The sequence below is a fragment of the Mixophyes fleayi genome, chromosome 4 (assembly GCF_038048845.1).
Source record: "Mixophyes fleayi isolate aMixFle1 chromosome 4, aMixFle1.hap1, whole genome shotgun sequence".
Lineage (NCBI taxonomy): Eukaryota > Metazoa > Chordata > Amphibia > Anura > Limnodynastidae > Mixophyes > Mixophyes fleayi.
In genome coordinates this window covers 112,921,018-112,935,432 of record NC_134405.1, presented here as the reverse complement: position 1 = coordinate 112,935,432, position 14,415 = coordinate 112,921,018, and the positions used below count along the sequence as shown (strand labels likewise).

At 41.1% G+C, this 14,415-nt stretch overlaps 1 protein-coding gene across 1 annotated transcript in view; it reads right to left on the bottom strand.

Annotated features, from left to right (window-relative positions):
• The window catches only part of UNC13C (unc-13 homolog C), a 444,227-nt gene that overhangs the window by 308,322 nt on the left and 121,490 nt on the right, over window positions 1-14,415 (bottom strand). The window contains exon 6 of the mRNA XM_075208024.1: window positions 7,441-7,512. Within this exon, the coding sequence (XP_075064125.1) occupies window positions 7,441-7,512 (72 nt within the window). The remainder of the gene's footprint in view (window positions 1-7,440; window positions 7,513-14,415) is intronic.

Below are 14,415 nucleotides of genomic sequence, written 5' to 3'. Positions count from 1 at the left end.
CATCTGAATGCTGTGCAGCGGCCGTGACAGGTATGGTCAGCGGTCGCCGCACAGTTTTAAAGTATTTCAGAATTCTGTGGCGCCCTCCAGAGCCCGGCGCCCTAGGCAAGTGCCTAACTTTGCCTAATGGGAGCGCCGGGCCTGGGAATATCTGTCATCACAGCACCATGTCTTTACTGTCTGGGCTAATAAATGAACATATAAAGATTTGAGGTCATTATATTGTGCCGACAAGATGGTAAATAAAATCAAAACGGGTACATAATAGTTGGACCAACCACATGTATTTACAGCACATCTGTAGGGGGACCATGTTTACAACATTCATACAATTTTCCTGATGGAAGCTGCTGCTCCAAGATGGTATTGTATATCCGTGAGTAGATTTTATGTGCCTGACCAAAGCCCTATCGATACACTGACTAGTTTTGTGCCATTTTCCCAGCCACCACATAAATTAGCCACTAAAATGCAAATTGATTAAATATATAAGAGGATCTTGTAGCACTCACTGTCACTGTTAACTTTTTATAAGACAAATTGTTTTAGTGGTTCTTTAAAGGACCATTAACTTAGTGTGAGCATTTCACTGCTTGTTTCACCTTGAGTCATTTATTAAACAACTTGTGGGATAATGTGCTCTAAGATCATCTGCACAGTAAAGAGAAGCCTCAAACGTTGCTCAGTCTCCTCTTCAAGTCATTTAAATCTGAGCTAGACACATACGCCAAACTGGTTTGAGGAGTCCAGTCGCAAAGTTAGTTGCTCCGTGTGTTCACCCTAAAATAGCCAATATACAGCCTTTTCCTGTGCACAGATACCCTTCCCTTCACAAACAAGCTCCTGCATCTTCCTTTATAAGAGGACACATCTTTGTCTGTTCATCGATCACTGCAGCATATTGATCAGTCATTTGCCATTTGCATTTGCCCACAACTCCTATTGAAGGGTATTATCATATATTCTCTGACTCTGTCTATATAAATGTTGGATCTGGTTTCTTAAAAGGACACTGGATACTAGAGATGGGCGGGTCCGGTTCTCCGAGAACCGAACCCACCCGAACTTTGGGTATCCGAGTACCGAGCTGAGCAGCTCGGTACTCTCCCGCCAATTCCGAATCCAAATCGAGGCCGAACGTCATTGTGACGTCGTCGGATCTCGGGACTCGGTTCTCGCGATACTTCAACTTTATAAATACACGCCTCCACAGCAATCCATCGCCATTTGACAGAGGGAGAGAGCAGGGTGTAGTCATAGGCTAATTAGAGCAGGGACAGAGAAAGAATACAATATTGTTCTTGCAATTGCTCTAACCAAAATCGCTAGTGCAGAGAGGAGGATAGAGGTTTATTATTTTTTCTTCATATTTGGCACTCCCCAGCGCTTTTGGGTTGTCCCCCATAATTGTGCATTAATATTTCTGGCTGTCAAAAGTCATATCTGTCAGCAGTATCTACTCAATAAATGTTAGCACTCCTCAGTGTTTTTGGGGTGTCCTCTCTAATTGTGCATTAATATTTCTGGCTGTCAAAAGTCATATCTGTCAGCAGTATCTACTCAATAATTTTAAGCACTCCTCAGTGTTTTTGGGGTGTCCTCTCTAATTGTGCATTAATATTTCTGGCTGTCAAAAGTCATATCTGTCAGCAGTATCTACTCAATAAATGTTAGCACTCCTCAGTGTTTTTGGGGTGTCCTCTCTAATTGTGCATTAATATTTCTGGCTGTCAAAAGTCATATCTGTCAGCAGTATCTACTCAATAATTTTAAGCACTCCTCAGTGTTTTTGGGGTGTCCTCTCTAATTGTGCATTAATATTTCTGGCTGTCAAAAGTCATATCTGTCAGCAGTATCTACTCAATAAATTTTAGCACTCCTCTGTGTTTTTGGGGTGTCCTCCCTAATTGTGCATTAATATTTCTGGCTGTCAAAAGTCATATCTGTCAGCAGTATCTACTCAATAAATGTTAGCACTCCTCAGTGTTTTTGGGGTGTCCTCTCTAATTGTGCATTAATATTTCTGGCTGTCAAAAGTCATATCTGTCAGCAGTATCTACTCAATAAATTTTAGCACTCCTCAGTGTTTTTGGGGTGTCCTCTCTAATTGTGCATTAATATTTCTGGCTATCAAAAGTCATATCTGTCAGCAGTATCTACTCAATAAATTTTAGCACTCCTCTGTGTTTTTGGGGTGTCCTCCCTAATTGTGCATTAATATTTCTGGCTGTCAAAAGTCATATCTGTCAGCAGTATCTACTCAATAAATGTTAGCACTCCTCAGTGTTTTTGGGGTGTCCTCTCTAATTGTGCATTAATATTTCTGGCTGTCAAAAGTCATATCTGTCAGCAGTATCTACTCAATAAATGTTAGCACTCCTCAGTGTTTTTGGGGTGTCCTCTCTAATTGTGCATTAATATTTCTGGCTGTCAAAAGTCATATCTGTCAGCAGTATCTACTCAATAAATTTTAGCACTCCTCAGTGTTTTTGGGGTGTCCTCTCTAATTGTGCATTAATATTTCTGGCTGTCAAAAGTCATATCTGTCAGCAGTATCTACTCAATAAATTTTAGCACTCCTCTGTGTTTTTGGGGTGTCCTCCCTAATTGTGCATTAATATTTCTGGCTGTCAAAAGTCATATCTGTCAGCAGTATCTACTCAATAAATGTTAGCACTCCTCAGTGTTTTTGGGGTGTCCTCTCTAATTGTGCATTAATATTTCTGGCTGTCAAAAGTCATATCTGTCAGCAGTATCTACTCAATAAATGTTAGCACTCCTCAGTGTTTTTGGGGTGTCCTCTCTAATTGTGCATTAATATTTCTGGCTGTCAAAAGTCATATCTGTCAGCAGTATCTACTCAATAAATTTTAGCACTCCTCAGTGTTTTTGGGGTGTCCTCCCTAATTGTGCATTAATATTTCTGGCTGTCAAAAGTCATATCTGTCAGCAGTATCTACGCAATGGATTCAAAGCAGTCCACATATGATCTAAATGAGCAACCAGGTTCTGTCACCAGTCCTGATGTTAGTGTTCCCAGTACGTCATCTGGCCAAGGCGATGTCAAACAACAGAGTGTTTTCAAATTAGTGCAAAAAACAAAAACCAAAAAAAAATTTACTGTATTGAAGCGAAAACGAAGTGTAACTGAGCAAAAGTTAAGTGACGATAAAAAAAAAATTGCAAGCATGCCATTCTACACACGCAGTGGCAAAGAGAGAATGAGGCCTTCACCTTTGGCTATTAGTGGCAGATCCCAAAAAGTTACCCAGCCTACAATTGGTGCACAACTACTGTTACGCGTCAAAGCTGAGCTGCAAGATACCAGTGAGGCATTACAGGAGAATATTTGCTCTGATTCACAAATGACAACAATCCCTGTGGAGAGTCCATCCAACAGTGGGATGTCTAATCGTGAGCATTCTGCTGATGTGTGCCTTAATAGCCCGAGTGTAGCCGGTGATACCCAAATTGAGGATGCCACTTTGGAATTAGAAGAGGATGAGGGGGAGATTTGTGTAGGCGACGAGGGCGCTAATGAGGATGTTGATGAGGATGAGGTTGTTTGTGTAAGTCCTGCACCAGTGGCAGCAGTTCTGGCACGTGACAAGAAAAAGGCCATTGTCATGCCTGGGCATAAAACAAAAAAATCCACTTCTTATGTGTGGAATTATTTCTACCCAAATCCAGACAACAATTGTATAGCCATTTGTAGTGTATGTGAAGCCACAGTCAGTCGAGGGAGGGACCTTAACCATCTTGGAACCTCGTCTATGTTACGCCATTTAACGAGAGTTCATGGCAAAGTGTTGGGAAAAGCTGAAAGTTCTTCCCAAAAGAATACAAGCACTCCCTCATCAGCTAAGACCCTCCGCTCACCGACATACCGACGGCCACAAAATACACCCACCACACCATCCTCATCAATATCCTCAGTAGCGCTCGGAGTTAGCCCGGCATCCCACTTAAGGCTGGATGACTCCGGCACTATTATTGATTCCTCTGAAGAAAGCGTTAGTCCTGCTGCTGCTGTTGCTGCTGCTGGGGGTGAATCGTCATCCCAGAGGCAGGTGAATAAAATGAGCAGTCCTACATTTCAGCAATTAACTGTGAAACAATCCTTTGCGAGGGGAAGCAAATATGACAGCAGTCACCCAGTCGCCAAGCGAATCACAGACGCCATGGCTGCAATGTTAGTGTTAGATCTGCGTCCAATCTCCACCATAAACGCAGCTGGTTTTTCACAGTTAATTGAGGTTTTGTGTCCGCGTTACAGAATTCCATCGCGACACCATTTCTCCCGTAAAGCTATTCCACAACTATACCAAAAAGTGTGTAAAAATGTAGAGATTGCGCTGAAAAATGCCATTCTGCCCACTGTTCACTTAACCACAGATATGTGGACAAGTGGAAGTGGCCAAACCAAAGACTATATGACTGTGACAGCCCACTGGGTTGGTCATTCACCTTCACCAGCAGGAACAGCAGCAGCATGTACACCACTACGTAACATTTGTCACAGGCAGGCCACTCTTTGTATCACCGGCTTCACTAACAGGCATACGGCTGACAATTTGTTACGCAAACTGAGAGATGTGATTGATGCATGGCTTATACCACTCGGACTCTCCCCAGGGTATGTCATTTCAGATAACGCCAACAATATAGTGCGAGCATTACAGCTGGGTGATTTCCAACATATTCCCTGTTTTGCTCACACCATCAACTTGGTGGTGCAGAGCTTCCTACGAAACAACCGTGAGGTGCAGGAGATGCTTTCGGTGGCCCGTAAAATTTCAGGCCATTTCAGGCATTCAGCCACAGCATGTAGGAGATTACAGCAGCTCCAAGAGCAGTTTAACTTGCCCTGCCACCAACTTAAGCAAGAGGTGGTAACTCGGTGGAATTCCACCCTGTACATGCTTCAGAGGATGGAGGAACAGCGCAAAGCCATCCAAGCATATTGCACAAGTCATGACATTGGGAAAGGAGGGGGGATGTATTTCACTCTTGCACAGTGGGGAATCCTTTCAGTGCTGTGCAAGGTGCTGAAACCATTTGAAGTTGTGACATGTGAGGTCAGTGCAGACTCTGCTAGTTTGAGCCAAGTCATTCCTTTAATTAGACTATTGGAAAAGCAGCTTGAGAAAATGAAGGAGGAGCTGAAAGCAAGCAATTCAGCAAAGTATGTTGGCCTTGTCGATCAAGTACTTAATTCGCTTCACAATGATCCTCGAGTTATTAAGATCTTGAACTCGGATCAGTACGTTTTGGCCACTGTGCTTGATCCAAGGTTTAAAACCTACATTGAGTCTTTACTTGTAAATGAGCGAGATGTGAACTTTTGCAAGGAGCTATTGCTCAGCAAGTTGGCCGCTGAACTGGGCCTCGGCTTGACGACGTGTCCTCCTTCACTTTCTCAAGCTGTTGCTCGTAAAAAATTAAATTTCCAAAAAAGAAGCAGGGAAGACACAGGGGGCAGACGAGAACAATTTAACATCTGGGCTGGTTTGAAGGATTTTTCAAAAAAAAGTGTCACTTTGCCCATAAGTCCATCCAATATGAGTATAAACATGCAAAGGATGGTGGAGGATTACTTTCAAGAGGTAGTTGATATGGAAATGTCAGACAGTCCCTTTCCTTACTGGGAAGAAAAGCAAGCTATTTGGAAACCCATGTACAAACTTGCTTTGCAATACCTAAGCTGCCCACCCTCCAGTGTGTACTCTGAACGAGTGTTCAGCACAGCAGGGAACTTAGTCAGTGATCGCCGTAGAAGGTTACTTCCCAAAAATGTGGAGAAAATGATGTTTATAAAAATGAACTACATCTTCCACGAGGAAGGCCTTCACCATCCAAGACATGCAAGCACTGACTGTTCTCTAATGGCGGATTCAAGCGGCGATGAATTGATAGTCTGTGATGATGACGATAACACTGATGAGGGTGAGGATGAAGCTGAAGATGATGCCGATAACATCTTTTTAAAACTTTCTATGTAAGTGTAGGGTGCAATCTACCCCCAAAGAGGAAAGGGACTTGTGGCATTTCCATATCACATACCATCTTGAAAGGCTGCTGTTAGGGCAATTTATCCTTAAGGGTAGGGTGTCATAGACAGAGTGACCCTAAACTGGCTTTGTCCATTTTTCATAATATTGTACAGTCTATAATGGCTGAATTTTTTAGTATTTTATACAAGTGGAGGGGGGCCTAGAGAGACAGAAACCAAACTGGCTTTCTCCATGTCAATTAATATTGTACAGTCTATAATGGCTGAATTTTTTAGTATTTTATACAAGTGGAGGGGGGCCTAGAGAGACAGAAACCAAACTGGCTTTCTCCATGTCAATTAATATTGTACAGTCTATAATGGCTGAATTTTTTAGTATTTTATACAAGTGGAGGGGGGCCTAGAGAGACAGAAACCAAACTGGCTTTCTCCATGTCAATTAATATTGTACAGTCTATAATGGCTGAATTTTTTAGTATTTTATACAAGTGGAGGGGGGCCTAGAGAGACAGAAACCAAACTGGCTTTCTCCATGTCAATTAATATTGTACAGTCTATAATGGCTGAATTTTTGGGTATTTTATACAAGTGGAGGGGGGCCTTGAGAGACAGAAACCAAACTGGCTTTCTCCATGTCAATTAATATTGTACAGTCTATAATGGCTGAATTTTTTGGTATTTTATACAAGTGGAGGGGGGCCTTGAGAGACAGAAACCAAACTGGCTTTTTCCATTTCTTTACATATTTAACTATAAGTGTAGGGTGTAATATACATTCAAAGACGATGGCTGCCTTGCCAATATGCATAGATGGAGAGGAAGACAATCTGTTTTGTGTGTAGAATAGGCCTACCAACGAAGAATTAAACTGTTTTTTGGGATGATTTATTACCTCAACAATTAGATTACTTGTCTCTAAAACAGTTGGAGCACTAAATTGGGTTAATTTAGGCCCAAAAACATGGATTTTCCCAAAAAATAGCAAAACAAAACCAAACAAAACCAAAACCAAAACCAAAACACGCAATGGAGGTTTTGCAAAACCAAAACCAAAACCAAAACACGACGGTAATCCAGATCCAAAACCGAATCCAAAACCAAAACACGGGGGTCAGTGACCATCTCTACTGGATACTGATAAGTGAATTGGGTGTTGACAAAATTGACCCTAATATTTATAAAGAAATTTAAAATGTATAAAGTGACAGTCAATACTGTGAGTACGGGACATTCTAAAAATAAAAACATATTTTGCTGTGAAAAACAAGAGGATAGATATGGGGGTTTTGAGAGTTTTATGGGCAAAATACTTGCAATGCCACAATTTGCAAAGAGGATACCAATATACCATTATATTTGTAATTTTCTATGCATTTCAAAGTGTATTTATAAGTTGCAATTAATTATAATACCTGAAAAGCACTTACCAGTTCCTCATTGTTCACAGATGTTCGGATAACCATTGCAAGAGATATTCCAGCTTTCCGTGCAGCCAATGTCTAGATAAAAACATTACATAGGGACATCATTAACTCTTTATACATTGTATAGATGTTGAGAGAAATAGATTAAAGAATCGTGGAGTTAATATTGTCTCTACAGAATTAAAATAACAAGAAAAACAGGTTCCCCTCTCCCAGCTCCCAACATTAAGTAAGAAACATTGGTTCTAAAACTTCTGGTAATGCTGGTGCACTACCTGAAAATCAACTAGTTTGGGGAAACTTTTACCAGCTTGCTGTATGATATATGTTGTGCTATCCAATTGAATGTTGAAATGTATTTGTTTATTTAGGAACAAAATTATTTGAATGGGAAAAAAGACACTTTATACTCTATTTTTTCTATATATGATATTTTTTCTTAGTATAGTCTGCAAGTGCTCTTTTTGCAATTGCTGTATCTTAAGAGAGTTAGATGATGACCTGCATCTGACTAAATGGTACAGAACATTAACAAGATAACAGCTGTGACTTTAGCAGGTTTGACTATAAGCCATTGAGTGTAATGTTTGAGTTAGGTATTTTACAGGTGCCTTGTCTGCTATGCCCGACCACCGTTTTCCACGACATAAATATACTATATCAGTCTTCTCACTATTTACACAACCAGCTAATAATACTTTCATTGAGATCTGCAGTATAATTCTTTGGAACAGCAAAGTCTATACTTACTTGGCTAGTGATGCAGATGTCCCACAATGGCTATCACTTGTACAGGTCACTGGGTGTAACCAGGGCTCTAAAGTCGGCTGCACGCAGCCAGTCAGACCTCTGAGTGAAACGGTCAGTGTCCAGTTTGGCCACACAAGTAAGTGGCCAAATTAGATGAGATCCAACAATTCAATCCCTCAGTCCCAGTGTCTGAATCACTTCCAACGTGACTGGAGCATGGTACAGAAGGTGTCATCTTCTGACCACATTTACCAACATACCCAATAATAGCCATAGCGATTTTAGGCCACACATGCATTGCTATTAGGCTAGAATATCACAGTGTGTGTGGCCAGCCAAATTAGTGGAGAGCAGATTTGTTTTTACCAATCTTGAGCATAGCGTAGTGCAGTTATCTTCACACTAGTGGTCGAAGTGGAAATTTATAAGTGGCGGTGTGGACATGTATAAATGGCGGCATCAAAAATGTAATGGGAATGTAAGTGAATGGAAATTTATAATAATACAATAAACGCAGTAAGAGAAGTGGCGGTATTGCATGCCACCATACATACACCCCCACATCAACCACTACTTCTCACATGATATGAGGGAGTATTATCAAGAGCAGGATGCGAAAACCAGACTCAAAGCTGCTACTATATCAAACATTAAGACATTCTTCCTGAATACCAAGGCTGGCTGCAGGGGCGGGTTGGGGTGGTGGACAGGGGGGCATATGCCCCCCGGGCTGAAACAAAAAAGACTATTTTGGGTCCATCCCCCATCTCTCCCACTTTGTGTGGCCTCCTATTGCTGTCACATGAGACGCTCACCACGTGACAGGCGCCGTCCCATGTGTGAAGACTAGGAACTTCACTGCACAGCACGCAGCGCGGCTGGAACAAGGTAAGTGCCGGCGGGCGCAGGGAGATGGTATGTCAGTGTAGTGTGTGTGTGTCAGTGTATTGTGTGTGTCTCAGTGTATTGTGTGTCAGTGTATTGTGAGGGGGGGCTCTATATATTGTGTGTGAGGGGGCCACTATATATTGTGTGTGTGTGAGGGGGGCACTATATATTGTGTGTGTGTGTGTGAGGCGGCCATTATATATTGTGTTTGTGTGAGGGGGCCACTATATATTGTGTGTGTGTGTGTGTGTGTGTGTGTGAGAGGGTCATTATATATTGTGTGTGTGTGAGGGGGCCACTATATATTGTGTGTTTGTGTGGGGGCCACTATATTGTGTGTGTGTGTGTGTGTGTGTGTGTGTATGAGGAGGCCACTATATATAGTGTGTGTGTGTGTGGGTGTGAGGGGGCCACTATATATGGTGTGTGTGTGTGTGTGAGGATCCACAATATATTGTATGTGTATGTGTGAGGGGGCCACTAAATATTGTGTGTGGGTGTGTGTGTGGGGGCCAATATATATTGTGTGTGTGTGTGTGTGGGGGGGGGGGGACTATATATTGTGTGTGTGTGTGTGGGGCCACTATATATATATTGAGTGCGTGTGTGTGTGCCAGTATATATATTGTGTGTGTGTGTGTGTGTGTGTGTGTTTGCCAAAATATATATTGTGTGTGCCAGTATATTGTGTGTGTGTGTGTGTGTGTGAGAGGGGGCCAGTATATTAATATAATATGTGTGTTTGTGTGTGGGGGCCAGTATATTAATATAATGTGGGAGGTAGGCTATTAATTTAATGGTGGAGTGCAGGTTGGGGGCTAATTATGGGTGCTATCTTATTTGTGGGTGGTGGGGCAATTTAATAGTGGGGCCTATGAAGTTAAAATGGGGTGATTGGACCTTTAATTTAATGCTAGGGTGATTTGAGAGCTATCAATTGAATGTGGGGCTGTTTGGGGAAAATGAGGTCTATTTATTAAATGTGATTATGAATTATTTAATGCCTGGGATGGTTGTGGGAAATTGTTATATTTATTAAACGGAAATGTTATTTAATTTATTGCTGGGGCTGTTTGGAGGAAGGGAAGTAGGTTTGTTTATTACATGGGAATACTGTTTAATGTTGGGGGGAAATAAGTCTAGTTATTAAATGTGTATGCTATTAATTTAATGTCAGGGCTAGTTGGAGAGAAACAGATATACTTCTCAAATGTGAATACTATTATTTTAATTTTTGGCTGGAGCGAGGCTTTATTATAAAATGTGGGTGTTATATTGATTTAACACCATGGCTAATTGTAGTTTTCTAAATTTCATGTACCCATTTTTCTTCCCAAATAGGGCATCCAATATTCAAGGATCCAGACAAGCAGCAACTGATCTAAAGACACCAGCAGCCACAGGTGGTGAAAGTGACAAGAACAGGTAGAAGAGAGTAGGGCAGTGTGCTAAATTTGTTGGAGCAGTCCCGAATTTGGGTGACTGTCTCACTTAGTCAGGATTTAGTCTGACTGCAAGGACAGTTGGGAGGTCCTGCTTCACACTGTACTGCTCGTGAAGGCAGAGCTGCATGCACCTAACAGTAGTGCACACATTATTGCCTGTGTATTTGTCTAAAATGATAACCATGTTACATCATAGGGATTTTCCCCGTCTAAAGTACCCCAGATTGACACCTAATGCTCTGCTCCTCCACCCAGTAGCATCGCTCATATTGTTTGTTTTGGGTTAACCCTAAAACAAATAATAACCCTATTAGTATATAGTCCAATGCAAAAACAAGCCCTTTTGCTGGTAAAAAAAAAAAGATCAGGTTTTTAAAGCAAAAGGGCTTTTTGCATTTTGATAAATCAGCCTTTGTGTTCAGTACTGTAATAGAGCATTATATAATCTATTGCTATAATTTGATTTATACCCCATTATAATCAGCGAGGTATGTAAAAAAACAAAAACAAAAGTGCTGTAGGGATAAGGAACAATGAATGAAATTAGTTGGTTTTTTTTTGTATTTTTCTGTTTGTATTATTTAAGATTTATCATTTATAATAATAACGTATCGCTGGGTTAAGCAACACTAAAATCGCTTCTTTTTATATTGATAAATATATATTGTACTGAAGACCACCCTTTAAGGATGGGCCGCTACTTATGGGCCAGTGCTGTGTGCTTGCCCCCCGGGCTAAAGTCTGTCAGCCTGCCCCTGGCTGGCTGTGAAGCAAGTGTGTATTTTGTAGTTGCCTGGACCAGATTTACTTTCAGGCTCCTGCCCGAATATAATTTGGCACTAAGACATTCTTAACTGCTTACAAAGTGGTTGGTGTCCAGTTATTACACATCATACTACATTCTGCTCTGAACTCACTATACTTCCCATGAGAACTGTGCTGCTGCAATCCCATTAAATATATTGTAAGGTACTTAACTTTCCTGTCCCATTAAGGCGTTTTGAACTATTAAGCGTACTAAATCTCAGTCATTTTAATGGACATTATTAGCCATTAAGGATTCAGCAAATGAAATCACCAATCAAACATATTCACATGTAATATACAATATACAAAATATGTATAAAATGAAAAATGTGTGTCTTGGAAAGTCAGCAAAATGCAGACTAAGACAGATAAATGGTTAGGTGAAATGTAATGCAGACAAGTGAACCCCAATGCACTGGAGAACTGAAAACTGTCAGACAATGGATTACTTAAAATATGTAGAAATTCAGAGCTTCTCAGAAAAAACAATTCTTTTGTCAGCCTGTCATACGGTACATGACAAAATAAATAATTGCGCTGGGTGAGACACTGCCAGTCACGTCAATTTAGTTCTGTTCAGGGGCCACTTTGTTTAGGGAGATTTAATTTGCATCTCTAAAAATATCATTTTGAGTGATACAAATGGACCTATTATAACTCTTGCATTGAACTATTAGCACACTCAATAAATAATTACCTACAAATACTATGCACCATGCTGCTTCAGTATACATATAGGTTTTTACTGCAGAGGACATAACTTTTTAGCTTATTTTTAGTTATATATTTTCCAGCCCAAGATAGCCCTCTATGGCACCAACCCGGAGGGCAGATGCCCCCCAGCCCAGCATACCCCTGCCAACCTGTGTCTCTTTGAACTTTGAAATGTGGCTCCTGGCCAGGAGCATCAACAGAGTAAAGTTCTCCAGGCACTGGCAGGAGCAGATTGGAAAACATTCAGGTGCTCGACTGACTGAGATCTCCTCTGAACAATGCAGGGAGGTCACATTGTGTCTGATGGGCATGTAAGGGCATGTGGGGACATCTGATGGCATGCGGGGAGGCTCAAGGGTATGTAAAGGGCATGTGGGAAGGTCAGATGGCATGTAAGGGGCATGTGGTGAAATCTGGTGGCAGGGGAGGTCTGATTTGTGTGTGGAGAGGTATAATGGCATGTGGGGAGGTCTGATAGGAATGAAAGGGGCATGTGGGGAGGTCTGATGGTAATTGGAAAGGTCTGATGGGCATGTAAAAATATCTCACAGGCATTTCTGGGGCATGTGGGTAGATTTGATGACATGAGGAGAGGTCTGATGACATGTGGGGAGGCTGATGTGTATGTAAGGAGCATGTGCGGAGATCTGAATTCATGTGGGGAGATCCAATGGACATATAAAGAGTTCTGAGGGATTGTGTATACAGAAGCAGCGTGAGCTACTATGGAGAGACTATAAGTAGCCCTTTTAACCCTCTTCCGCTAGACATAGCAGTAAGGTAATAGCTGTGCAGTGCAGAGCTGTGCTGATTTTATGAAAATATATTCTGAACATGTTGGATACTTTCCTTTTTGCTTAGCAAGATATTGTAAATTATATTATATTTTCAATGTATGTGTGTATGGTATGTGTCGTGAACATAGAGAACTTACAGTTATTTCTAAGGGGTAAATCATATCTGCAGTGTAAATATGTTATATCAAATGAATCCTTTGATAGGTTTAACTACTACAGTGTAAAATGTGAGGACAGAAAGTCTGATGTAAATGAATTGGAGGGCTTTGTACATTCCAGTGTGAGAAGATAGGAGTGTCATCTATGGCAGCTTCAAAGGGCTCTTGCTGTGAGATAAATCCTGACACAAGTTAGTTTTTAGACTCCTGAATAGACTTTGTGGGGCCGGTCACAGTTGGACATCCTTGCAGCCCAAGGCAGCATTTTGAAGGCCTATACAGGTATATAGAAATATGAGCTTCAAAGGAAAATGTCTTCATAGTTCATATTTTGGGAAATCCGGGTGCCACGCCATACTGAGGAGCAGAAATCACACCAGAGTTGTGAATGAGAGGTACGGGTGGTATCCAGGAACAGCTAAAATCACATATATTTGGAAAAGGTATGTCACATTGTCAAAATTTCTTCATGTTTGGTATCAAAAGATGGACAGTCATAGGGGATTTGTTAATGATAAAATTGGATCAATGTGAGGCTCTACAGAAAAGTTAGATCACATGGTAGAATTGGTTAGAAAATCAGGCAACATGCAAATGGTGATTAGAAAAAGCGTCACAGGCCACAACCCCCTTAGGGTAGAAAGAGGTGTGGAAGTGTCTTTAAAGGGCCAAGACCAGGTATAGAAAGGGGTCAGACTTTTGAGAAATCAATTCACATTGATAAGCTGCCCATCTTCCAAGCCAATTTCACATGGCCAGAATCTGCAACTCACGTAAGTGCGACTCTGAATGTAACCCCTTTTTTAAAAAAACTGTTTTGCTTGTGTATGTTATATTAATCTGTTAATTGTTTATTATTTATTTTTTATATCTGAATGCCCCGTACTTTTGTATATTAAATCTATAATTTAATATGTTGCGTGCTTGATCCATTAGCCTGTTAAGAAGAAATAGCTCGACCAAGTTAACCCTTTGAATGCCAGTGTGTGATTTGTTGATACATTTGATTAACAAGGTGTGTGTGATTGCATTTACATTTGTGTAACAGTCTGAAGGTGTGAAGAGTTAACCCTTTGCTTTCTGGTGTGGGTCTTGCTAGTCTGTGGATAGCTAGAAGCCTTGTGTGACAGTGTAGGACAGTATATTGGGGTCCTATTGTCCATATTAAATAGGTGGTGGCAAACCTGAAGTGTGTGAGCGCTGTTTGGGGGTGATTCAGTAGGTCTATAACCTGTGTGATAGGTAGAGGGAGATCACGGGCTGGAATCATGTGACCTCATACAGCAAACACCCCCAAAGTCACAGCAACTGGGAGTCTGTTCGTGACAGTATGTATGCGCATGTTTATATGTTTATACTGGGTATATGTATATGCACATACATATAAAATGTAAAGATGGCTCTTTGCAGTACCTACAG